Source organism: Chiloscyllium punctatum, chromosome 49 (genome assembly GCF_047496795.1).
Source record: "Chiloscyllium punctatum isolate Juve2018m chromosome 49, sChiPun1.3, whole genome shotgun sequence".
NCBI classification, from domain to species: domain Eukaryota; kingdom Metazoa; phylum Chordata; class Chondrichthyes; order Orectolobiformes; family Hemiscylliidae; genus Chiloscyllium; species Chiloscyllium punctatum.
The window spans coordinates 20014558-20042255 of NC_092787.1; the positions used below are offsets into that span (position 1 = coordinate 20014558).

General features: G+C 46.5%; 1 protein-coding gene across 1 annotated transcript in view; it reads right to left on the bottom strand.

The window, feature by feature from the left end:
* LOC140469334 (adenylate kinase isoenzyme 1-like) overlaps positions 1-27698 on the bottom strand; it is a 158557-nt gene that overhangs the window by 120710 nt on the left and 10149 nt on the right. The window contains exons 2-3 of the mRNA XM_072565750.1: positions 12488-12674; positions 2290-2451 (exon numbers count right to left, since the gene is read on the bottom strand). Coding sequence (XP_072421851.1) covers positions 2290-2451; positions 12488-12674 — 349 coding nt within the window. The remainder of the gene's footprint in view (positions 1-2289; positions 2452-12487; positions 12675-27698) is intronic.

The following is a 27698-nucleotide window of genomic DNA, read 5'->3' on the forward strand; positions in this document are numbered from 1 at the left end:
TCTCCCTGTGTCTGCGTGGGTTTCCTCCGGGTGCTCCGGTTTCCTCCCACAGTCCAAAGATGTGCAGATCAGGTGAATTGGCCATGCTAAATTGCCCGTAGTGTTAGGTAAGGTATGGGTGGGTTGCGCTTCGGCGGGGCGGTGTGGATTTGTTGGGCCAAAGGGCCTGTTTCCACACTGTATGTAATCTAATCTAATCTAATTTCACTCCACCTTGATCTGCGTCACCCCTCTACCCCTCCCTGCAACAACACAGCTCGCCCCTTTCCCGTTTTGAGAGGTGGGGTGCCTGTGACATTGACCTTTCATCTGGATTTCTGAATAAATTTCTGTAGTGAAATGAAAAGCGTGAAGAGTGGCTCACGAATTATCCTTCCTGTGTGGAGTCACGCCGGCAGAGTGACAGCACAGAGCTACTGTCTATTTGAGAGTCAGCTCATGTAACACTCTAACCCCTTTATCCATGCAAGGTGCAGCCATCACCTCCTCCTGGTCTGACAGGATTCGACTGAGTGTTGGCAAACGTAGCAATTTGTGTTTATATCACACCTTTAATGTAGTAAGATGTCTCAAAGTGCACCTTAGGAGCATACTTGTAATACTGAGAAGGTTTAGCCCTGTCATATATCACGGTGACACAGAATATGACAAAAATGGATGTCTACAGAAATGAATGGGCTTTCGGTGAGTTAAAGTTCCACCCAAATGCTCTGCATTTGGCAGGCAACTAATTCACTCGATGAGTCCTACCTGATCACATCTCACTGCTGTGCACAGTTTCTGCATCATATTCAGGACGCTGGTGAAACATTTGCTCAGGTGTCCACTTGTTATTTTTAAATATCAATGATTTTTCTTTTCCCAACAAGTTCAAAAGGCCAAACCAATCTTTCCCTGGCAGTGAGAGACTTTATACCAGGCATATCCCGGATACCAAGTGAACTACTTTGATTTTAGAGGTTATGGCCTAATATTATTGCTCAACTATTACTTCAGAGACCCAGATAATGTTCTGGGGACCTGGGTTCACTATGGCAGATGGTGGAATTTGAATTCAACAAAAATTTGGAATTAAGAGTCTAGTGATGACCATGAAACCATTATTCAATGTTGGGAAAACCCATCTGGCTCACTAACATCCATTCAGGATGAAAGCTGCCACCCTTTACCTGGTCTGGTCCAGACTCACAGCCAGGTGGTTAACTCTTAATTGCCCAGAGATGGCACCAAATGCCAAGCTAGCCAGTCAACCCCAAATCAAGTTCCTCTAGCGCCTACTTTTCATTCAATGGAGGAAGTGAGGTTCCCACTCTTTAGGAACAGAAGTGGACACTTCACCTTGAGGTAACGGAAGTGAAGGAACCTATATTCCCTGCCCTCAAGACTTCCCATTACAGGCAATGAAGTGCCTTTGAAGTCACTGGCATAATGTAGAGATACAACATTTCATTTATGGACAGGAAGCTTTCAACAACAGTAATTCAATAAATTTAAATCATTCAAAGGCATTTTCCAAAACCTGCTACCTCTCCCATCTATAAAGGCAGGAGATACCTTCACCTGAAAATTTCCTTCCCAATTGTTCACCAGCCTGACTTGGAAATATGTAGCTGTTCCTTCAGTGTCACTGGGTCAAAATCCTGGAATCCCCTCCCTAGTAGACCTCCCGAGGTACCCTTACACCCCAAGGACTGCAACTGTTCAAGAAAGCTGCTCACTACCAGCCTCTCAAGAATAATTAAGGATGTGTGACAATTGATGGCCAGACAGCAGTGTGCACATTCTGTGAATGAATGAAGAAAAGGAACAGAAAATAATATTTTAGGTATTGCTAGAGGAATAAATATTGAGTAGGAGACCCAGGGAGAACTGTTCTGCTTTTAAATCCACTTCTGAAATCAGACCGTCCTTCATTTAATGTCTCATTTGATGCAAATTACCTTCAACAATGCAGCATTCTGGAAGTACAGTATTACAGGCCAAGCATTTGCACAGCAGTTACTGGAATAGAATGTGAACACACAAGGGAAGACTGGGTTGAGGGAAAAAGGAGACTGGGGTAGGGTCTGATTGAGGTGAGGACAACTGAAATCCACACCAATGTCTGCCAGTTAGCACATAATATCCTGAAACAACTAACAGTACTCTGGCCAGAGCAGAGTTAACATTAGACAGGTTAATGTCCAAGGGAGGATAGTTGAGGGAATAAAACGTGGGGTTAATTAATATGGAATTGGACGTCTTATCAGGAGAGTTAATGAGCGAGAGAGTAATGCAGGGGACACTTACCAATGACAAAAATAATGCACGGCCTGGCCTTGGTTCGGTCAAACACATCATATTCTTGAATCAGCCCAGATGATTCCGTCATATCAGAGTCACTTTCAATTGAAAACTGAGCTTGGATTGGAGGCAGGCGGTCATAGCGACGATAAGGAGCAACGCTTGGTTCTAAAAGAAGAAATGTGCAAAAAAAATCAAGGACGCTTCAGACATTATGTCTGGCTTTATTCCACTCACTTCCTTGGAACCCTTGGTACGATTCCAGGTGGATCAGGTACAAGTGGAAATGGAATCCTGGGTAAATATCTCAACATTGCCTTCCCTCCATTTCCTCTCTGTCTTGCCTGAAGAAGAGTCTTAGAGATTTTACAACATGGAGAAAGACCCTTTGGCCCATTGTGTCTGAAGGATGGTGGCTTTCATCCTGAAAGGATGTTAGTGAGGATCGAGAATCTGTCTATCCTAATCCCATTTCCCACACTCGGCCCATTGCCTTGTATGCTATGGAGTTCAAGGGCTCACCGAAATACTTTTTAAATGTCAGGCACGTTTCTGCCTTGACCACCCCTTCCAGGCAGTGAGCTCTGTCATCCAACACCCCTCTTGGGAAAACTACTTTTTCTCAAATCCCCTCTAAACCTTTTGCTCCTTACCTTAAATCTGTGTTCCCTGGTTACTGACAACTCCCCCCCACCCCCCCCAAGGCAAAACATTTGTCCCTACATATCCTGCCTATGACTTTGTACACCTCTACCAGACTTCCGTTCAATCCGCTCAGCCTATTGAGTCTCTCTTCATAGCTGAATGGCCCTAGGCCAGGTTACATCCTGGGGAATGAACCTCCTCTGACCCTCTCCAGTCAGCTGACCAGTTCGTCTGTTTGGCGTAAGGTTTTTTTTTCGAACTTCACATTCACGTGACTATTATCTTTGGACAGAAGGTCACGAGGTGGCAAAAGGAGACCACTCAGCCCAATGCGTCCATGCTGGTCCTCCATAGAGCATTCCAGTCAGTACCACTCCCCTGATCTCGCCCCAGTTTATTTTCCACACATACCCATCTAATTTCTCTCTGCCTTCTCAATCCCGTCATGGCCAGAATTAGAATCACGTTACAGACAGAAGATGGCCATTCAGCCCACGGGGTTTACGCCAGCCCCCCATAGAGTAATCCGGTCCGTCCCACTTCCCTGCTCAATCCCCCGAGCCCCTGCAGTAAGATCTCCTTCCAATGCCCACTAATTTCCTTTCAAAACCATTGATTTTGCCCGCTTCGACCCTTCTCATGGGCAGTTAGGTCATTACCCCCACACATCCTCCTCAGGCCCCCTCACGTCCCCTTATACCTCTGATCCAAAACTGTAAATCTGTGCCCCCACTCCACGCCTGTACCATTAGTGAAAGGGAGCAGCTTTTCTTTATTGGGGGGGGGGTGGACCAGCTCGCTCAGTTAGTCGGATGGCTGGTTTGCAGTGCAAATGATGCCAACTGCCTGGGTTCAGTTCCCACACCAGTTAACGTTACTCTCCTTCTCAACCTCTCCCCTCGCCTGAGGTAGGATGATCCTCAGGTTAAAGCACCGCCAGTAGTCTCTCTCCCTTACTAACGAGAGAACAGTCCATCATCTGGTAAGATAATGGTGACCTTGTAGAGAGCCATGATGAGCTGAAACAACGAGACAGATGATGGCATCATGGTAAGAATAGCATCTATAGTCCAGAGGGCAGTTAAGAGTCAACCACATTACTGTGGGTCTGGAGTCACATGTAAGCCCAATCAGGTAATGATGGCAGTTTCCTTACTTAAGTACATTAGTAAAACAAACAAGAGCAGGACTTATGATAGTTAATAGTAGGGCCCTGGGTGGTGTTGTCAAATGGAGAGACCGAGGGGTTCCGGTACGTAGTTCCTTGAAAGTTGCATCACATTGACAGGGTGGTGAAGAAGGCACACTTGCCTTCATTGCTCAGACCATTGAGGATAGGAGTGGGATGTCATGTTGAGGTTTACAGGACATTGGTGAGGCCACGTCTGAAGTACCGTGTACAGTTTTGGTCACCCTGCTAGAGGAAGAATATTATTCAGCTGGAGAGGATTCAGAAAAGATTTACCAGGATGTTGCCGAGAATGGAGGGTTTAAATTATAAAGGAGGGAATGAATAGGCTGGGACTTTTATCACCAGAGAGTGGGAGGCCGTGTGGTGACCTTATAGAGGTTTATAAAATCAGGAGGGACAGAAATACAGTGAATAGCAAAGGTCTTTTCCCTGGAGTGAGGGAGTTTAAAACTAGACAGCATAGGTTTAGGGTAAAAGGGGAAAGATTTAAAAGGGACCTGAGGGCAACCTTTCACCCAGAGGGCAGTGCATGCATGGAATGAGCTACCAGAGGAAGTGATAGATGCAGATAAGGTTACAATATTTAAAGGACATTTGGACAGGCATTTGAATAGGAACGATTTAGAGAGATACAGGCCAAACACAGGCAAGTGGACTAGTTTAGTTCAGGAAACTTGGTCAGCATGGACGAGCTGGACCGAAGGGTCTGTTTCCGTGCTCTATGACTCCATGACCTCTGTCAGGTCTCCCCTCAACTTCCTCTATTCCAGAGCAGTCAGCCTGGATTGCCTCGAGGAGGAGATGGCTTTCCCATTGCACAGTGAGGCTGATGTGTCACAGCTATCCAGCTATCCAGCTGGCTGCCAATCAAAGTGAGGGAAAGCCCCTCATGAAATGGTACACAGACTCAGTCCCGGTTTCTGCGGGATCATCTCAGGGATTTTGGCCACTAGGTGCAGGAACCAAGGCAGTACCAGTCAGAGCAGGGAGGTGATGGAAATGTTAACCAGCCTGGCTCAAACAGAAACTGGCAGGGGCCTGAAACTAATCTCTATCTCAAGCTGTAAGCTTCTGATTGTGGATACAAACATTCCGGAAAAAGCACAATATTATCAGTTGTCGAGCAATAATTGGTTTGAGACAGACTCTTAATTCACCTCTGAAAGCTACAGTTAGGAATACGACTAATTTAAAAGGAAGTTTAGTGTTTAACTGTGAGGTCAACTCTGCCCATTTATTTTTGTTCTAGCCACTCCTCGACAGAACAATTATCCAGTCTGCTCTTTATATAAACAGCTTACCCAGCCAGCAGCTTGGGAATACTACTTTCATCTCCGAATTAAGAGGGTTTAAGAAATTTTGTTTCAAAGTTTTGTGCCCAGGGGACGCCCAAATAAATAATGGGTTTTTTGTTGAAAAAGGTTATCTGCTCCACAGGTCAGCGAGGGCCGAAGGGCCTGTACAGCGCTGGAATGTTCTGTGTCTAGCTTTAGCAATATTCAACCCTGATCAGTGAGTCCAAACAGTCTGCAAACACAATCAGAAGCCTCCACTCCCTTTTTAATCATTACATTACGGTGTGGAAACAGGCCCTTCGGCCCAACAAGTCCACACCAACCATTCAAAGAGCAACCCCACCCAGACCCATACCCCTTACCTAACACTAAGGGCAATTTAGCATGGCCAATTCACCTGACCTGCACATCTTTGGACTGTGGGAGGAAACCGGAGCACCCGGAGGAAACCCACGCTGACACGGGGAGAACGTGCAAACTCCACACAGTCAGTTGCCTGAGGCGGGAAATGAACCCGGGTCTCTGGCGCTGTGAGGCAGTAGTGCTAACCACTATGCCACCGTGCCGCCCACAATTAAAACAGGTCTGATACTAAAGTTAGCTGCATTCCCTCAGTACTGTGTTCAATTATCAGTCTGGATTGTACCTTCAACAAGGGCCACAGTTTAAGGATATGGGGCAGGCCATTTAGGACTGAGGTGAGGAGAAATGTCTTCCCCCAGAGAGTGAGGAGCCTGTGGAATTCTCTGCCCCAGAAAATGCAGTTGAGGCAAAAAAAAAATTGAATGCTTTCAAGAAGGAGATAGGTTTAGTTCATAGGATTAAAGGATTCAATGGGTATGGGGAGAAAGGGGAAACAGGGGACTGAGTCATGATCATATTGAATGATGCAGGAGGCTTGAAGGGCCGAATGGCCTTGTTTTATGCATTTCTAATCAACTGACCCAGGGGTGAGGCAGTTCTGACTGAACCAAGGCTAACCCTCAGGTTGGGATCTCACCGGTGAGGTTCTGCCACGCAATGGGAGAGGAGATTTCCTTTTTATGTTTCTCCACCCTGTCTGTGCATGAGAGGTCATGTGCAGGTTAAAAAAGGGGCAACAATACGTCCCTCTCCCCATGGCTTCTGAAGATCAGGAACATTTCAAGTTGCATCACTGACTGACCTCCCACTGCACAGTTTCGACATCATGTGCTTTGGTCAGGTGCAGAATAAAGTTCCCTCGACACTGTACCAAAAACTCTGAAAGAACATACCAGGGCAAGATTCTCATCACCACGCCAGCTCCTGCTCGGTGGGTGGTTTTGTAAATATGTGAACATATTGAGCTGGAGATTTCATTTTGTTTTAGCTACACTTGAGATGCATCGGGTCTTCCAGAGGGATTCCCACCTCAAGGCCCATTGGTGTCCGTCATGTCCGATTTTCACCCCATCGTTCTGCACACCCTTCACAGACCATCTCCCCGCTTAGTGGAGACTGGCATCACTTATGCCTGTGCCATGTCACCAGTCCATGCCAGCCTGGTCTGAGGGTCAAAGCAGTCTGAAAGGATGCCCAATGACATAGCAGCAAGGACAATATCCTTCTCATAGAGTCACAAAGTCATACAGCATGGAAACAGACCCTTCGATCCAACCAGTCCATGCTGACCATAATCCCAAACTAAAATAGTCCCACCTGCCTGCTCCTGGCCCATATCCCTCCAAACTTTTCCTAATAGTTTACTTTTCCAGATGTCTTTTAAACATTGTAATTGTATCCGTATCCACCACTTCCTCAGGAAGTTCGTTCCACACAATTACCACCATCTTTGTAAAATATTTGTTCATGTTTTATTAAATATTTCTCTCCTCTCACCTTAAAATCTGCCCCCAAATTTTGAAATCTCTCATCTGAGGGAAAAGACAACTACCATTAACTCTATCTACACCCCTCATTATTTTATAAACCTCTATCAGGTTGCCCCTCAACCTTCTACGCTCCAGTGAAAAAACTCCCAGCTATCTTTATAATTCAAACCTTCCATACCCAACTACCTCCTGATAAATTTCTTCAGCTTAATAATATCCTTCCTATAACTCTGGGACCAGAACAGGACATAGTAATCCAGAAGAGGCGTCACCAATGTCCTGGACAACCTCAACCTGACTTCACTATACTCAAAGGCCTGAGCAAGCATGTCAAATGCCTTGTTAACCATCCTGTCTATATGTGACACAAACTTCAAAGAATTATGTACCTGCACCTCTAGGTCCCTGATTTCTACAACACTACCCAAGGGCCTACCATTAAATGTGTAAGTCCTACCCTTGTTTGTTATACCAAAGTGCAATACCTCACATTTATCCATTTTTTTCAGCCCATTGACCCATTTGATCAAGATCCCTTTGTAATCTTCAAAAACTTACTTCACTGTCTACAATGCCACTTGCAAACCTTCTATATTCTCACCCAAATCAGTAATATAAATGACAAACAAAAGATGAACCAGTACCAAACCCTGTGGAACACACCGCTGCTCACAGGCCTCCAGTCTGAAAAGCAACCCTCCACCACTACCCTTGTTCTCCTGCCATTAAGCCTATTATCTAATTGACAAGCTCACCCTGAATCCCATGTGACCTAACTTTACTAATTAGTCTACACACGGACCCTTGTCGAAGGCTTTACTAAAGTCCAACCAAACATCTCCACGCCAACATCTCTCCAATATCTCATACCCACTCTGTCTCGGCTCCTGTACCCACCTCCCATTGAGTCTCACACTTCATCACTGCAACACCTTCCCTCACGCGCTCTCACCCACCCCAATCCACTAACACTGCCTGCCCTCTGCACTGCCTGCTCAGTCACTCAGGACACCTTTCCATCTGTACCAATATACCAACTGTGCCAGCCACTTTCACCTCCTTTAATGCCTGCCTCTCTCTCATTCCAGGAGGAAAACAGTTCACAAGAGGGCAGAAACTGTGAAGACAGGTAGTGGGCTTCCCCACATTCGGCTCCTCACCACTTAAGTGGACAGGATCCTGACACAGAGCATCCCGCGCAGCCCATGGTAATAGATGGCACCCTGGGCCTGCTATGCCAGGACCCCCTATGTAATGGTAACCTCCCTGAAGCTCGCTGATAACCACGGCTACCTCCTGGCTTTGTGTCTACGCTAAACTCTGCGAGCATCCACACAGGTTCAGAGTGAGTGAGTGAGCACTCAGAGTAAACAGACAGCCCAGAGGTACAGTGAGGTGCAGTCCATGAGCTGGGCGTGTGTCTCTAATCACTCAGAATCCTTGCTGTAACGCTGTATTGATAGTTACCAAAGCAGCCAACAATGAAATGCAGCAGCATCCTCTCATTGGACTATAGATGCAACGAGGAGTCTTAGATTAGATTAGATTAGATTCCCTACAGTGTGGAAACAGGCCCTTCGGCCCAACAAGTCCACACCAACCCTCTGAAGAGTAACCCACCCAGATCCATTTTCCCTCTGACTTAACGCACCTAACACTATGGGCAATTTAGCAAGGTCAATTCACCTGACCTGCACATCCTTTGGACTGTGGGAGGAATCCAGAGCACCAGCACTCATGCAGACACGGGGAGAATGTGCAAACTCCACACAGACAGTTGCCCGAGGCTGGAATCAACCCTCCGTCCCTGGGGCTGTGAGGCAGCAGTGCTAACCACTGAGCCACCGTACCACCCCAAATGTTGGATGCCAATGTCAGTGGCACTGGGGTACATGTGGCCAATGCCTACTGAGACATCTGCGCCTGGTTTCCAACATGGCGGCTGTTTGGAAGAAGCAGAGAGTGGAATCGCCCAGGTGCACACACTGACTCCATTGTCGGGTTTTCCCGATGACCACCTTGTTTGACAGGTTCACTAAGACGGGAGGTTGAATGTTAATGTGCTGCGTTACCTTGTAATGACAGGTGTTCACACCAATCAAAATGGCACCTCACGAGAATTGCGCCAAGCCACTTATGCATCTGCTGTCGAGATAGCTCTCACGGGAATCTGTCCGATTCTGCCCCCTGTCTGAGCACTGCCCACTCCACTCTGAGCCCTATAAGATTCCGCCCAGTGGGAGAACGTAGGACCAAGAGAAAGTCCTTTGGCTCTTAGGCTTGTTCCACAGTTTGATAGGGTCATTGCTACTCTAGTAACCCCCACACACTTAGAGAGACTGCAATGCAATGAGAACAATGAGGCTTTTGTCATGCCTGGCTGAACTTCTACCATGAACCCAGAAGCTGGGAGACAGCACAAACACCCCAAGAGTGTACAATCCCACACAAGCCCTGAACTGATGGCAGCATTCGCAGTTTCAAACCAGATGGCTGGGGGTTGAGACGAGGCATGCCGACTCGAGAGAGGTGTATTTCTGGGAGCTAGATCACATGGATTCTTGCTTGCTACCACCCCATCCAGTCCAATGTCCTTTTGCCTCATCAGCAATTCCATCTACTTCCTCTGTAATCCCTCCCCACGTCCTGCAAGTCAATCCTCAGTTGCTGGGTAGTCCAGGGGAATCCTAACATCCCGAATGCAGGGACCTGAACGCATGACCCGTGGGAGTGCTGCACTGCCGGAGGTGTCATTGAGCGAGGTCCGAGTCTGCCATGTTGGGCCGGGGTAAATGATCACATGTCACTGTGACATTTATGCGGGCGAAAGGGAGGACTGCAGATGCTGGAGATCAGAGTAGAGTGTGTGGTGCTGAAAAAGTGCAGCAGGTCAGGCAGCATCCGAGGAGCAGGAGAATCGACATTTTGGGGCATAAGCTATTGACATTTATCTCTCAACCAGAGCCTAACAGCAGATTTCATGCCCATTTTGAATTTGCAGTTTGTGGGATCTTTACTCTGCACAAATGGGGTTAGAACATAGAAAAGTACAGCACAGAACAGGCCCTTCAGCCCACAACATTGTGCCGAGGATTAATCCTAATCTAAAATAAAATAACCTAACCTACGCACCCCTCAAATCACTGCTCTCCATGTGCATGTCCAGCAGTCGCTTAACTGTCCCTAATGACACTGCTTCCACCACCACTGCTGGCAACGCATTCCATGCATTCACAGCTCTCTGCGTCAAGAACCTACCTCTGACGTCTGCTCTACACCTTCCTCCTTTTATCTTAAAACTATGATCCCTCGTACCAGTCAATTCTGCCCTGGGAGAAATCTCTGGGGTTGTCGTATTTCCAGTGCTGCAGGGACACAATTCTTTCAGTTCTTTCCAGTGAATTCAGAAACACCTTTTCAAAGGAATGTGTGCAATGTGCAATCACAAGGCTAGCTCCCCTTCTGTAAATACAACCTACAACAGTCCAAGAGAAAGGTTGCAGAGTCCGTTTTAAAATCTGGATGTTTAAATTCTCCACTATTTCCAGCTGTTTTCTTGAGCTGTTGAGCATTTGTGTCCAGCTGACACTTGGTATTGACCACATCAAAAATACCACATCCTAGATTAAGCAAAAATACCTCCCTGTGAACACAATCTGCACCCAAGCACGGATCCCGTGTGTACATCCAATCAGTCGCCATCACAGGTACAGGTCAGCTCCACTTCTCTTTCCAAAGCTAGCTTCCTGTTTTCTGGAAGCAGTCACGTTTCACATACAGTTCATCAAGACAGGTCAAGCATTAACCAGGAGGAGAGCAATATCGAGAAGGGGGGACGGGGTTCTTGATGCCGGGAGAGAGAGCGCCTTCTGAGGGGAGCTATGTCTGTGGACCCTACACTTAGGGTCAACACAGAGGCAGGCACCACAGGGGAGCAACATCTGGGAGCCAGCCTTTAGGGTAAAGTAACATCTGGCACTACGTCACTGCCTCTTGTTCCCTGCAGTTTATCTGCTTAAGCTCCTCTAGTTGAGCTGTTCCAGATGTCTACGGATGACGTCCTGTCACCAATTCAGGTGGCAATTCTTAAAGAGCCAGTCCAGACAGGGAATGTCAGTGAGTTATTTGAACACGGCAGGCATCACAGCCAAACCAAGTCCAGTTCTTGCCCCAGTGCTTGGGGGAGTCTGGCCGGGGGCACTGGGTCATGGGCTAATGCTGAGACTGAGACCCAACCATCTCCCCAAACCTACCCCTGAGAAAGACCAGTTCACTCAATATTCCTGAGACCATCCTCGCTTAGTATGGCTCACTGCTGCTTTCCATTTTACCTTTAAACCAATGAAGGGGGCTCAGTGTTTCACAGCTGTGCGCGTAAACAGATTAACTGCACCCGGCTCAGTGTGTAGCCTTACGAGTCGGAGGGTTTGAGGGATGTGAGGAATCATTCTCTCACCCAGAGGCTGGTGGGAGACTGGAACTCACTGAAGGGTTGGAGGGGTTGAGCTAAAGGGAGAGGTTGTACAGGCAAGGGCTGTTTTCCCTGGAGTATCGGAGGCTGAGGGGTGACCTTATAGAGGTTTACAAAATCATGTGGGGCATGGATAGGGTACCCTTTCCCTGGGGTGGGGGAGTACATGACTAGAGGGCAAAGGTTTAGGGTGAAAGGAAAGATTTAAAAAGGACCTAAGAGTCAACTTTTTCACACAGAAGATTGAGCATGTATGGGATGAGCTGTCGGAGGAAGTGGTGGAGGCTGGTACAATTACAAGATTTAAAAGGCATCTGGATGGATTTATGAATAGGAAGGGTTTGGAGGGATATGGGTCAAATGCTGGCAAATGGGACTAGGTTGGGTTGGGATATCTGGTCGGCATGGACGATTTGGACTGAAGGGTCTGTTTCTGTGCTGTACATCTCTATGACTCTATGTAAGAGTGGGAGAGGCAGAACCCTCATCACATTGAAGAAGTATTTAGATGGGCACTTGGCCAAGGCATATAAGGGCTGCAAAATGGGATTCGAATAATGAGGTGGTCATTTTTGACTGGTATGGGGATGATGAGCCAAAGGGCCTTTTTCTGTGATGTAGGCCTGTGCGGATCCTGTCCCATTCCATCCCCAACTTTCAAGTCTAATGGGTCAAAGGCCACTCTGCAATGAGGACAGGTTTGCCAGAATCCTGCATGCTAGTTAAAAGGATTGAGTTGACCATTCACCTGATCGGAATATTGGCTTCTTCCCTTGCCCACTGTTAATCGGGGGCAGCAGCTGATGCTCCTGGGTAATAAACGTGTCCCATTTCACTTTCTCTGGTCCTCCCAGCTCTCGGACTCTCTGCAGACATCCCTCGAGGTACTCAATTGGGTCATCAGGCCGATGGTACATCAGCCCCGTCAACATGCTCTGTACGGGAAGAAAGGAAAACCAATTAGCTCACTGTCTTCAACCCAAAAACCCAGCTGAATTCGGAAAAGTAAAAGGCTGATTTAAAAGCGTCTATTGAGATGGAAGCATGGAAACAGACCTTTCAGTCCAACCCGTCCATGCCGACCAGATATCCTCTATTAATCTAGTCCCATTTGCCAGCATTTGGCCCACACCCCTCCAAGCCCTTCCTATTCATTTACCCATCCAGATGCCTTTTAAATGTCGTAATTGTACCAGCCTCCACCATTTCCTCTGGCAGCTCATGCCATACATGCACCACCCTCTGTGTGAAAAAGTTGCCCCTTAGGTCCTTTTAAATCTTTCTCCTCTCACCCTAAACCTATGCCCTCGAGATTTGGACTCTCCCACCCCATGGAAAAGACCTTTACTATTCACCATCTCCATGCCCCACATGATTTTATAAACCTCCACAAGGTCATCCCTCAGCAAGTTGGAAGTGTGGTCGCTGTTGTAAGGTGGAAAATGTGCCAGCCAATTCACGCACAGCAGGCTCCCACCGACAGCAATGAGAGAATAACCAGATCACCTGTTACCATGATGTTGAGTGAGGAATAAATATTTGCCAGAACTCCGAGGGTAAGCTTCCTGACTTGTTCTTCAAAAGGTATCCATCTCAGAGAGCTGTCAGAACCTGTCACCTCAGTATCTGATCTGGAGGATAGCAACTCTGACAGTTCTGCACTCTGTCAGTACAGCACTGCAGTGTCAGCCTAGATTTTCATGTTGACCTCATTTACAACGTTCTGACTAAAACACGGTCTTCAGTCCCAAGCTAAACACCATTCCCTAGGCACCGATTCTATCTCATCGTCTCTCTGGCAACCATAGACACTGTTTGAGGCCTTGTTGTTGGACTTGATCCCTGGATGAGCCTCCAAACTCAAACTTGTGTCCTCAATAACCATGAAAACGTCCACCTTCATTGCATTACCTGAAGTCACTCCATCTCAGCTGGTCAGTGAACTTGAACTAAATTCCCATTTAGGTCTCACCACTGTAGCTCACTGAGCTGCACTGACATCCAGGACCTGGATTTTAAATCACTCCTTCTGAATTTCAAATCTTTCCACAGCCTCATCCCTGCTAACTCCATAAGTTCCCCAGTCCCTCAACTCTCCGAGATATCTCTAATTCTGGCCTCTTCAAAACTTCCAGCCAGCTCTGAGAGGGCAGTGCACCATAGGGCTGTCAAGACTGGGCCGTTAAGCCTATTCAAGGCTGAGATAGATTTTTAATCAGTAAGGGGGAAATCAAGAGTTGAGGGAAAAGGCAAGAAAGTGGAGTCAAGATCGATAGATCAGCCTCGAACTCAGTGAATGGCAGAGCAGACTTGATGGGCTGGACGGTCTACTTTGTGCTCCTACGCCTTATAAACTTCAATCACTGGGTGGCCATATCTGCAGTTGCCAAGGCTGTGAACTCTAGAATCTCCTCCCAAATTTCTTTCTTTATGACATTCCTTAAGTTCTGCAAGGGTGATGTTCCTAGGAATCTTAGATGCTCTGAGGTGGCTAAGATGGGTTATGGGGCTGTTACCCTAAACCATCAGATTAGTCCACATTTCGCACTAGGTGCCATCTTGGGCAAGACGACCCGGCTTGGGCTATGGACGGTTGCCAGGGTGATCACCGAGAGGCTGTTTACTGCTTAAATTGTGAAGAAGGCTGCACACTTAGCTTGGTCATCCAATGGCCTCCCCTCACAGGGAGAGATTGGACAGACTGGAGTTGTTTTCCCTGGAGCAGAGGAGACTGAGAGGGGACATGATTGAAATGTATAAAGCCATGCGGGGCATGGACAGGATTGGACAGGAAGAAACTGATCCCCTTGATGGAGGGATCAATAACCAGGACAGGGGCTGGGATGGTTTGGTTGATGGTAATGGGGCATAAGATTTAGAGGGGATGTGAGAAAAACCTTTATACTCAGAGGATGATGAGAACCTGGAATTCACTCTTTATAAGAGTGGTACAGACAGAAACCCACATACACTGCAGAAGTAATTAGATGTGCATTTGCAATGCCAAGGGATACAAGACTATGGGCCAAGTGCTGGAAAATGGGATTAGAATATTTAGGTGGTTGCTCTCGGCCAAAGGGCCTTTTTTTCTGGGATGTAGATCTCTACAACATCGGAGGGCTTTGTCAAACCTCCTCTGGAAACTTTGTCAAAGCCTTTTACTCTCCAAAAGCTGAACAGTCTACACCTGCTCCTCATAACTGTAGGAGTTGCTGCAATGTGGTGGGAGTGTCCCTACCTCTGAATGAAGAGGCCTGGGTTTTAAACTCCACCTGCCCTAGAGACACGCCATGTCATCCCTGAACAGGTTGGTGAGAAAATATCTAACAGCAGGCGCTGACCTGTTCTAACTCATTACAGGAATCAACAGGAAAGGAGAGGTGTTTAAACCTGGGTAACTTGGGGAATACTGGTAGAGTAGAGTGCTATAGTCACCGGATTAATTATCTAGTAGATCCCAGCTAATGCTCTGGCCATGTGGGTTCAAATCCCAGTGCGACAGAAAAAGAAAATGAATAAAGCTGAAATTAAAAGCCAACCTAATGGTGACTATGTAATCATTGTCATAATAAACTCAATTCATCCACTTTTCGGGAAGGAAACCTACCCTTGTAATTTGGTGGCTCTGGGTCACAAAAGGGTGTGTTGATTCTCAGCTGGCTTAAACAAACCACTCACTTCATGTGAAAAAGAAGCAATGGGTGGCCTAGACAATAACACCCATCACCTATGGATTAAAAAAAAGCTTATAGCTGTCACTTGATCAGGCTGAGGGACCCCCCCCCCCAGGAATCAGCTGATGTGTCAGGTAAGGAATCAATGAGAGTGCAGCACTGTACATGCTGAATGGGTTTATATTTGGTTATAGATTGAAGCAGGGTCCTCACTGGATGAAGGAAAACCTTTTCACTTTTTTTTAAAGATTGGATTCCCTACAGTGTGGAAATAGGCCCTTCGGCCCAACCAGTCCACACCGACCCTCCAAAGAGTAACCCATCCAGACCTATTTCTCACTAATGCACCTAACATGCAATTTTGAATGGTCAATTCACCTGACCTGCACATCTTTGGACTGTGGGAGGAAACCAGAGCACACAGGAAGGATGTGCAAACTCCACACTGACAGTCACCCGAGGCTGGAACTGAACCCGAGTCCCTGGCACTGCGAGGCAACAATGCTAATCACTGAGCCACTATGCTGCCCACATTGTAGCCATATGCCCCAGTGCAATACTAACTGAAATCTTGCTCTTAAAATGAGGGATTCAGCACAACAGTGAGACCTGATCATCGCCTGTTTCAGATAGATCAGTGAGCCAGCTTGATCCAATGTAAGGTGTATGCTGCAGAGGAGATCCACTGAGGCAGCCTGGTCAGTGACATCCTTCTCCATGCACTTTTCTATCCTGTGCTAATGACAAAAAAAAACACTTGGCCAACTTATAGCTTTGGAAAGGTTCCGCTGCTTTGCAAATACCTCCACAAGCACTTCCTAGTGCCCACCATTCCTAACTTCCATCATGGTGTATCACCGTGCTACATTGTCGGATGAGGAGAACTGGATGAGTTGAGGATAGGAACCAAGATGTTCCCAAGGCTCTTTACCAAGACCCATCTTGACCTGAATGCCCAAAGACTACATAGAGCTAAAGGATGGTCCAAGGAACTGCTTCAAATGCTGCTCAGCTTCTGTTCAACATCACTACCCCTTGCATCCTTTTGTTTACACACCATGCTCAGACTGAGAAAGCCCCATGTAAAAGCTAGAATCATATATGAAGCTCGGGTTTAAAGTTTTGCTACTCCTTGTACTCAGAGGACACCTTTTCCCACTGTGTCAGAATGCCTGGTTGTAGAATACAAATAAATGGGACACTGAACACACAGCTACACATCAAGCAGTATTTGGTTAGCTCAATTGGCTAGATTAGATTAGATTAGATTATTTACGGTGTGGAAACAGGCCCTTCGGCCCAACAAGTCCACACCAACCATTCAAAGAGCAACCCCACCCAGACCCATTCCCCTACATTTATCCCTTCACCTCACACTACGGACAATTTAGCATGACCAATTCACCCTAACCTGCACATTTTTGGACTGTGGGAGGAAACCGGAGCACCTGGTGGAAACCCACGCAGACACAGGGAGAATGTGCAAACTCCACACTGACAGTTGCCTGAGGTAGGAATTGAACCTGGGTTTCTGGCGCTGTGAGGTATCAGTGCTAACCACTGTTCTTTGTCAGCATACAAACTTTTAAGTCTTTAAAAAGAAACTCTTGATAGATTAACGTGGCTGGTTGCGACACTGTGTGGGTTCAATTCCCACTCTGGCTGAGCTTACAAAGTCTCCCTTTGCTTGTGGTGTGCTGACCTTCACACTAAAAACCGTCTCTCTCTCTCTCTCTCTCTCTGGCAGAACTATGATCATTTTACCCTTGTTTCCACGACTCTCGACTGTTCCCAATCCAATAGCCAGCTGTAGAGGTTGAAGTGACACCAGTTGAAGAAATGTACAAAATGTACGTGTCTCAGGCAACTGTGAGGATGAGATGGGTGTGTGCAGTGAATGTGACTCACTGAGAAACTCGCATTGACTCCAATGGAGACTGTCTATAATCCTGAAAGGATGTATTCCTATATCAGTTTGAGTATGAAAATTGAGAGTCTTTCTCTCAATACTTGTAAATTGTCTACCAATAGTACAATAAGGAAACAGCTTAGGTCTAAACTGAAGTCAGCCAATGTGTAAGCAGTAATTTGAAAGTCAGCAGATGCTGTGCTATTGTCTAGCAACAAAATTAATCAATCTATTCATGTTAAGTTGTTAAGAACTCTCACATAAAAAAAATGAAAATCACAACAGGCTGTGGAGTTGATTAAAAGTCTAACTGTGGGCTGTTTAATGAAGAGGAAAGACAGAAGGTGAAGATTCCATCCATGTTTTCCTCTGGCCATTGCGCTGGTGCCAGTTGGAAATTCTGATAAATGCCTCAGAAGGTTGAAACGAGACGGAGCTGGAAGTGATTGTTTCTGGTGGGGCATGGGATAAGGAGCGCATGGTCCATTTACTCTCACTGTCTCACCAAGACAAGTCAAGTGTTGCACCTGTGGATGGGGGTCCCATCCTGTTATGGGGACTGGGAGGTGTTAGGAGAGACATCCCCACCCCCTCCTGGCCTTCTCCTTAATAGTTACATTAACCTCAAACAGAACGGTCCACTCACATCCCAACACTGCCACGTTCAAACTCAGGGTCACGATGGGCAAGCCTTTTCACCCTCCCCCTTGTGCTATCTCCTCATATCTGGTGTACATCCATCCCAAACATTACCCTCAGCAGCTACAGAGAGAGAAAACAAAACAGGAGTGGGCAGCAAAACAAAATGGCATAGAGCAGCAGATTGAACGTTGGGAATTCTGCAGCAAGTTAACTCACCTCATGACTTCCCAAAGCCTGTCCAACATCTACAAGACACAAACACTCCATCCCGCTACGTCATGGAGTACTCCCCATTTGCTCCAACACCACTTGAGAAGCTCGACACCATTCAGGACACAACGATCCATTTGTTTGGCACCCACTTCACCACCTCAACTTTCACCCCCAAGAACTGGCACACAGGGGCAGCAGTGTGTACCATCTGCTGAAATGAGAAGCCAAAGCTTATTTGACAGCACCTCCCAAACTCTCCACCTTTACCGTTCAGGAGGACAAGGGCAGCACATGGATGGGAATATCACCAGCTGCAGGTTCCCTTCTGAAAGAAACACACCATCCTGGCTGACAACCATCCACGGAACTGGGTCAAAATCCCAGAACTCTCTTCCCAATGGGATTGTGGGCGTCCACTACATCCATTGAACCAGAGTTTTAAGAAGGGAGCTTTTTTCTAATGAACAGTAGGGATGGGTATTCAAGCTGATAGAAACAGCAATGAACAGACCACTACACTATTGTTGATTTGGTCTCAGTGTCCTGAATCATTGCTGACAGTACTTGTAGAGTACTGGTGGGATTGTTTCTGTTGAAGCCTCCCTGTAAGGATCTCCCTGCAATGCTTGCTCTACCACTTTGCTGATATTGCCCCTCTGCAACTCCTCACTCAAGAACCAAATGACAATAGACTCATTTCAGAACCAGCTGGCTGTTTCTGATTCCTAGTCAGACAGATGGTTTGTGTTGGACGGTGCTGAGGAGAGAAAACCAATAATTGACTTGGCAACGCTTACTGTGAGATTAAAACTAGAAACTTCTCGCTTTAATTGCATTTTTCTTGCAAAATGTCAATCCTTTTCCTATGTTCTTTCTTTACTAAAGATGTCACTTCTCCTACATTTCAAAAGTACCGACCCAAGTGATGACCAAGACAGTGATCACCAGAAGCTGTTGACCATTGACAAGAAATGCCGGCATCCACATTGTGTTATAGCTGTACTAGAACAGCTCGGCTCGATGCACGTGGTCCTACACATTCAAGCCAACAACTGCTTGCTGTTAAATAGCATACTTAACAAAGCAAAGTTAACAGACCAAATCAACAATAGTGCAGAGGTCTGTTCATTGCTGTTTCTATCAGCTTGAATACCCATCCCTACTGTTCATTAGAAAAAAGCTCCCTTCTTAAAACTTCTCTGGTTCAATGGATGTAGTGGACGCCCACAATCCCATTGGGAAGAGAGTTCTGGGATTTTGACCCAGTTCCGGGAATGGTTGTCAGCCAGGATGGTGTGTTTCTTTCAGAAGGGAATGACGCTCCAAGCCACCTCCAAACGGACCCCACCACCAAGGATATATTTCCCTCCCCACCCCTATCAGCGTTCAGGAAAGGCCATTCCCTCCGTGACTCCCTCGTCAGGTCCACACCCCCCACCAACCCAACCTCCACTCCCGGCTCCTTCCCCTGCAACCGCAAAAAATGCAAAACTTGCGCCCACACCTCCCCCCTCACTTCCCTCCAAGGCCCCAAGGGATCCTTCCATATCCGTCACAAATTCACCTGCACCTCCACACACATCATTTACTGCATCTGCTGCACCCGATGTGGCCTCCTATACATTGGGGAGACAGGCCGCCTACTTGTGGAACGTTTCAGAGAACACCTCTGGGACACCCGCATCAGCCAACCCAACCACCCCGTGGCTGAACACTTTAACTCCCCCTCCCACTCCGCCAAGGACATGCAGGTCCTTGGACTCCTCCATCACCAGACCATGGCAACACGATGCCTGGAGGAAGAGCGCCTCATCTTCCGCCTAGGAACCCTCCAACCACACGGGATGAATGTAGATTTCTCCAGCTTCCTCATTTCCCTTCCCCCCACCTTGTCTCAGTCCCAACCCTCGGACTCAGCACCGCCTTCTTGACCTGCAATCTTCTTCCCGACCTCTCCGCCCCCACCCCCTCTCTGGCCTATCACCCTCACTTTAACCTCCTTCCACCTATCGTATTCCCAACGCCCCTCCCCCAAGTCCCTCCTCCCTACCTTTTATCTTAGCCTGCTTGGCACACCCTCCTCATTCCTGAAGAAGGGCTCATGCCCGAAACGTCGATTCTCCTGTTCCTTGGATGCTGCCTGACCTGCTGTGCTTTTCCAGCAATACATTTTTAAGCAACAGTTTCACTATACCTCAGTATACACGACTGTAATAAATCAAAGCAAATCAAATTCAAGGTTACACAGGCCAGAAGACGGGAGACCAGTGGGAACGCATTGGAATAGTCACATCTCAACTTAACAACATGGCTGAGGGCTTCAGCAGCAGATGAACTGGGACAGATGCAGAGACGGACAATACTGTTACAGTGATGGGTACTGGCATCACTATGTGATTGACAGTTCACTCCAGAGTCAAGTTTGTTAATAATCTGGTTCAGTCTCAGACAGCATGCAGAGGGAAAAAATCAATGCAGAGGTTGATGAACAGAGTCTGAGGAAGAGACTGATGGCAATAATTTTGATCTTCCCAATAGTTAGTCAGAGAACATTTGTGCCTACCTGGACAAGAAACCTAACAAAGCAGGGTTAATAGAGGACCTGAGAGATGTTATGGTTAGTTAGAGTTTGTCAGTGTACATGTGGTGTTCCTTCATGAGGCATGTCAATAGGAGGGGGCTAAAGATAGAACCTTGGGGGAGTTCAGAGCTGACAATGTAAGTTCTCAAAGAGAAGCCACTGCAGGTGATTCTCTGGCCATGACCGAATAGGGAACAACAGTAGGCGATGTCACCCCCAGCTATACAACTCCACCCAGGGTGAAAATGAGGGCCACTTCACGAGGGGATGAGCAGACTGAGAAAGAGAGAGAGAAGAATGGCTTTAGAGGGGAACTATGGAGCTGAAAATATGACAGAGCAGGTCAGGAACTGCAAAAATTGTGTATTGTTTGGAGGGCCGAAGGCATAGAATCCCTACAGTGTGGAAATAGGCCATTTATCTCATCGAGTCCACATCAACCCACCAAACAGCATCCCACCCAATCCCTGTAACCCTGCACTTCCCATGGATAATTCACCTGGCTAGCAGATCCATGGGCAATTTAGCACGGCCAAATCACCTAACCTGGACTATGGGAGGAAACCGGAGCATCGGGAGGAAACCCACACAGACACGTGGAGAGTGTGCAAACTCCACACAGTTACCTGAGAGGCGAATCAAACCTGAGAAGGGTTGTGAGGTAGCAGTGCTAACCACTGAGCCATTGTACCGCCCTATGGGATTTGAGGTTAGTTTGAGGTGACTTGGAGTGAGTTTTTCCAGAGTAAGACACATAAATAGGAGACCTGGGGGCAGTAAGGGGGAAAGAGTGACAAGAAATGGCCTTATTAGTGATTGATCCAATGGGAGTAGAGTGGCCACATGTGGAGGCAGGCTCAAAGAGATGGAGATGGGCAGGGGAGTTAATATCAAGGGAGGATAGGAGGGCACTGCATCCACTGGTCAAAATGGAGAGACAGTGGTGCCGTGGCATTGTTACTAGGCTAGCAATCCAGAGACCAAGGCAAATGTTCCAGGGACATGGGTTCAAATCCCACCATGGGCAGTTATCTAAATTCAATCAATTAAAAAGAATTAAAACTAAAGGCTTGTTTCAGTCAAGATCACCATGAAGTCTTCGTCAACTGTAAAAATCGATCTGGGTCATCAGTGCCCTTCAGAGATGGAATGCGCCAACTTTATGTGGTCTGGCCTACATGTGACTCCAGACCCACTTCAATGTGATTGACTCAACTGCCCTTTGCATTGGCTTAGGGCAGTTAGGGATAGGCAACACATGTTTTGTCAGTGATGAAGATAAGGGAATTAGTTGAGGATGACAAAGTCGCTGAGCCTGAGAGAGCAGCGCAGTGTGAAACATAGCTGGCTGGTGGAGAATAAGGGAGTGAGATGAGAGGGGTGGAAGAAGATGAGATAATCCAAGGATGAAGTGCCTGAGGAGCAGGCTAATGACGAGAAGGTAGTTGTCATGGCAACGATGGAGGGGACACACACAGCCAGGTAAGGAAATGGAAACTATCAGCACAGCTCAGCCAGGTTTCCATTCAGATTGTACCATCCATAACAAGCTCATGGATGGTAAAGGAGACTTCCCACAAGCAAATGGATATACTGAAGGGAGATGTGGACGCTGTATGAGTTGGCCTACTGATGAACACTGGGAATGAAGACAGTGAGGGACTAACATGTGCCACCTCAGTTGGTGGCAGCGATGTAAGGAGGTGCAGGACCAGTCAAAGAGGGCATCAAGCTTGGGATGCCAATGGGAAGGTGGAGGTAGAAGGGACACCATGGAACACAGTGCCCAAGAAGGAATGCATGAAACGGTCACTCTGTCATCACGGTGCTTTAGATGAGGTTAGGGCAGTATCAGTGTGGGGGTAAATGGGGCAAATAGAAGTGACGGATTCAGAACTGGCAGCTAGAACCAACGGATAAATGAACCCAAGTTGCATAGGGCTGCTGTTGCACAGCAAGACTTAGCTAGAAACATCCTGGTAACAGGTGAAAGTGAGGACTGCAGGTGCTGGAGAGACAGAGTCGAGAGTGTGGTGTTGGAAAAGCACAGCCAGTAAGGCAGCACTCGAGGAGCAGGAGAATTGACGTTCCGAGCATAAACTCTTCATCAGGAATGAGCTGATGAAGAGCTTATGTTCAAAACATCAACTCTCCTGCTCTTCGGATGCTGCCTGACCGGCTGTGCTTTTCCAGCACCCCACACCCTGGGAATAAACAGGGGAGGAAGAGGAGGTGCCAAGAGAGGATTCAAAGTGGAAGCCAGAAATCCTGTTGCAAGATAAATTTGTATGAGATAGGGTGGAGTCAGCTTGAAACGTCGATAAAATGTTACCTGGCTTTAAGGCTGGGCTTGGAAGTTGCCTGGTACCCATGACCTATATGCCACCATTCCAATCCTTGAGAAGACAATTATGAAAGGCAGTGGGGAGACTGATCTATAACTGTCTGACTTTGACTCAGTGGTAACAGAAGGTTCTAAGGTTCAGGTCCCACTCTAGGAACGAGTTGGATGTTTTTGTGCTCTACTGAGGAGGCGCTGTACTGGTTTTAAAGCTGAACACATTGAACTAACACTCCATCTGCTCTCCAAGTTCAGCACAAAGGATCCCATGACCCTGTTTAAAGAACAACAGGAAAATTCTCCCTGGAGTTCAAGCTAACAGTTATCACTCGACAAACATGACAAAACAGATTATCTAACCATTGATCACATTCCTAAGTTACCACATTATGGAAAAAAACACCAATTAGCTGTAAAACACTCCAGGATGTCCTGGGTCACGACCATTTAAATGCATACACCCAGTCTCAATATGAGATTCCAGATAGTCCATTTGAACCATTAGCCTGATCCATCCACAGAACACATTAGCTTGCTAATGACGAAGCAAAATTATTCCCTAACCACCAACAAAAATGTGTCAGAGCTCCAGCACACACACAATGCCAGCCGTCAGATCCAGTAACTGCACACTCATTGTATAAACCTTGAAATCTGACCACCAACAACAACAAATCCATTATTGGAATGAGATTGATGATTATAATTGAACAATGCCTCTTCTCTTTGATTCCTGTGAAGTTATATCTGAAAGGGCACACCTCCAAAATCCATTAGTGGATTTGAACTTTGAACAGAATACTTCTAAAATCAAAATGCAGCTAAGGTTCGCCAGGATTGTACAATGAAGAGAGATTGGGCAAACTGGGCCTGTATTCTCTGGAGTTTGACGAGTGAGAGAGGTGATCTCCTCGAACCCCACAAAATACTCTAAGGGATAGACAGTGCAGATGCGGTAAGCTGTTTCCCCCTGGCTGGGGAGTCTAACACCAATGAACACATTTCATAACGATCAGAGAGGACACTAAGATCCAGGATGAGAAGATTTTTTTCAACATAGGTGATTGCTAACCTTCAGAATTCTCTACCATCGAGGGCTGTGGAAGTGTGAGTATGTTTAAGGTACAGATTGATAGATTTCTAATTATTCCTGTCAAATAGGGTTGCGGGGATAGGGTGGGTAAAAGGCAGTGATGGATTCAATGAGCCACCATCATATTGAAAGGTGGGGCACACTCACTTGGCCGAATGGCCTACCCCAGTTCCTATAAAGAATGGCCCCACCACATTAGAAGGCCAGTTGCCCTATTGTGTCTGTGCCAGCTCCCTACAAGAGCAAATCAGCTCATCCCAAATCTGAGCTTATACTCCCAGTCCTGCAAACATTTCCTCTTCAGATAATTACCTTTTGAAGAAGATGGAATCTGCCCTTGCCACATTCTCAGGAAGTGGATCCCTCAGCCTAGCCACTCACTGCGTGAAAAGATTTTCCTCACGTCGCCATTGGCTCTTTGCCACTTACATCTCTGGCCTTTCTGCCAATAGGAACAGTTTCTGCTGCTCCACATTGTCCAAACCCCTCAACCAAAACTCCTTTAAACCTTGTCTTCTACCAGGAGAGCAGGCCCAGCTTCATCAGCCTATCCAGGTGACCGAAGTCCCTCATCCCCAGAATCGTTCTAGTGAATATTTTCTCTATCTTCTCCAGTGCCTCCACGCCCTTCCTATGCTCCAGCTGGTGCTAAACAAATGGTTTATAAAGGTTGACCATAACCTCCTTGCTTTTGTACTTTACGGCTCTACTTAGAAAAGCCAGTGTCCCTACCAACCATGTCCTCCCTGAGAGGACACTATCATAGCTAAACCCAATCATCCCTTTACCCAGTATCTACAAGCCCACATTTCCCACCAGTGAATGCTAGCTAGAAATCAGGAGCATTGACACTTTGCGATGTTCAGATGCTCAAAGACACTGTGATGCAACAAAGCAATTACATCACTGCAAAACCTGAAGAACCAACCGATTTCATCCCCACCAGATCCTAGTACATTTCAAATCACTTGGATGGCTTTCTTTGCTGCATTTACAAAGGCTAGCGCCATTCATCATCAATCTCCAAGACCTACGTAATGTTTCTGTTCAGTCCAAGGAATTAGGTGCACACCCATTGTGTGTGCAATCACATGCACTATATTATAGGTGAGAAAAAAGATCGACTCAAAAACACCCTTTACACTAAAACAGCTGCTTTGCTAATTGCAAGAAATTATCAGAAAATTATTTCCATTCTCCTTTTTGTTATTGGCACAGCATCTATTAGAATGGAGCAGTGGAAATCCATTTCTTGAACCATGACTTCGCCAACAGCAGACCAGCCTCTGACTATAAACTGCAATCCCTGTATCCTTTCAGTGGATGTGTGACTACTCCCTGAGGTCAGTGGGGTTCACCGTAGATCAGAGACGGAGCACTTACCCTGAAGATTCAGACCACTGTGAGTGTATTAGCCATTCGACAGACTTCAGCATTGAATCACAGCTGATATCCCAGGAATACGGAGACTGGACATTGAGCATTCCTAAAATTGACCACCCATACTTTGAGGATACAAGGAGAGATCTGCCCAATGTCCTGGTCAATAGTTATCCCTCAGACAACACCATTAAAAACAGAAATCCAGTTTGTTGAAGTTGCTGTTTGAAACTAGGTTGTTACAGTTTCTACAGTTCAACAATGATCATACATTTAAAATACCTGTATAGCACACTGGGATATCGTGAAGTCAATAAAGGTGCTACAAGAATGCAGTTCTTTCATCTTTTTTGAACTCTGGTTCACTGATACTAAAGTTTATTACTGATGCTAGAGAATGGCCTTTTTTAAATTCTGGGAACATTTAAAAGACATCTTAAAATGCACACCATCTGGTCTAAGCAATAGAAAGGGTTACAATATAATCTGGCAAAAAAAAGGGCAGAGAGTACATAGTGAATGTTATAAACCAGGCCCATTGTTTTAATGAGACTGAGTGAATCAAATTCCATTTTTATTACAGAATGTGGGATTTTGACATTTCTGCTTACGTTCCGGGATTCCATATGTATCTAATTACACCCATCACCCGGAAACTTGAGCACAAAGTCTAGGCTGCAGTCCAATGCAGCACCGAGGGAGTGCTGTACAGGCCACATCAACTCCCTCTGTCACCAACACTCAGCAGCAGCACTGTGTACGATCTGCAAGATGCAGAAATTCACCAAAGATCCTTAGACAGTGCCTTCCAAACACAGGACCACTTCCATCTAGAAGGACAAGGGAAGCAGATACATGGGAACATCACCTCCTGCACGTTCCTCCCCAATCCACTCACCATCCTAACTTGGAAATACATCAGTGTTGCTGAGTTAAGATCCCAGAACACCTTCCCTAACAGCACTGTGGGTGCACTTATAAGGAATGCAACTGTCACACCTTCTCTAGGGGAGTTAGGGACGAGCGATAAATGTCAGCCCAGTCAGTGACACCCACAACCCTGAGTCAATCAAAAGGCAGAGATACTGTATTTCAGATGAGAGGTTAATTTTCATTTTCTTACTGAATCTATTTTTCTTAATTAACCTGTTCAGAGACACACACAAAATGTCAGCTTCTCTAGATTCAGATCCTTAAAGCCTGGTATGTCTCTGGATTGTTTGTGTACTGTTATGAAGTGTGGATATTTTACACATTGGCTTGCTTGTCATCTTCAGCTCTTCACGTGGAAAGTTTTTTTATTGTCGTCCATTTTCAAATCAATTTTTATTTATATATCAGAAGGATGAGTGACAATATGTGTACTTTCAGAGCACAGTGGAGACCCCTTACAGGAAGGATGGTATTAAACTCGAGAGAACGCATAAAAGATTTACAAGGATGTTGCTGGGACTAGAGAGTTCAAGATACAGAGAGAGGCTGAATAGGCTGGGGCTTTTTACCGTGGAGCGTTGGAGGCTGAGGGGTGACCATATAGAGGTTTATAAAATCATGAGGGACATTGAAAAGCCAAGGTCTTTATACTAAGGTGGGAGAATCAGAAACGAGAGGGCATAGGTCTAAGGTGAGAGGAAAGATATAGAAAGGGCTTGAGGGGTACCTTTTTCATGCGGAGGGTGGTATGTATTTGGAGTGAGCTGCCAGAGGAAGTGATGGAGACTGGTAAAATTAAAACATTTAAAATAGATCTGGAATGGTATATGAATGGGAAGGATTTAGAGGGACAAGGGCCAACTGCTGGCAAGTGGGATTAGGTCAGTTTGGGATGTCTGTTTGGCACAGGTGAATTGGACCAAAGGGTCCAATTCCGTGCTGTATGATTATGGCCTCTGGAGCTGATGGGACTTGAATCTGGCTCTCCTAGTCCAGAAGTAAGTGCACTACCACAAGAGGCCCCCAGGATGAGAGGTCAAACAAAGGTCCTGTGTGGTCTCCCAGGTCTCTCCCAACAATAGACCCCTGGAGACTATTTTGCAGAATGGGCAGAGGCACTCTGCCTGGTGTTCACGTCAGTGTTTATTCTTCAATCAACACCACAGAAGGAGATTATTTTGTTGTTGACACAT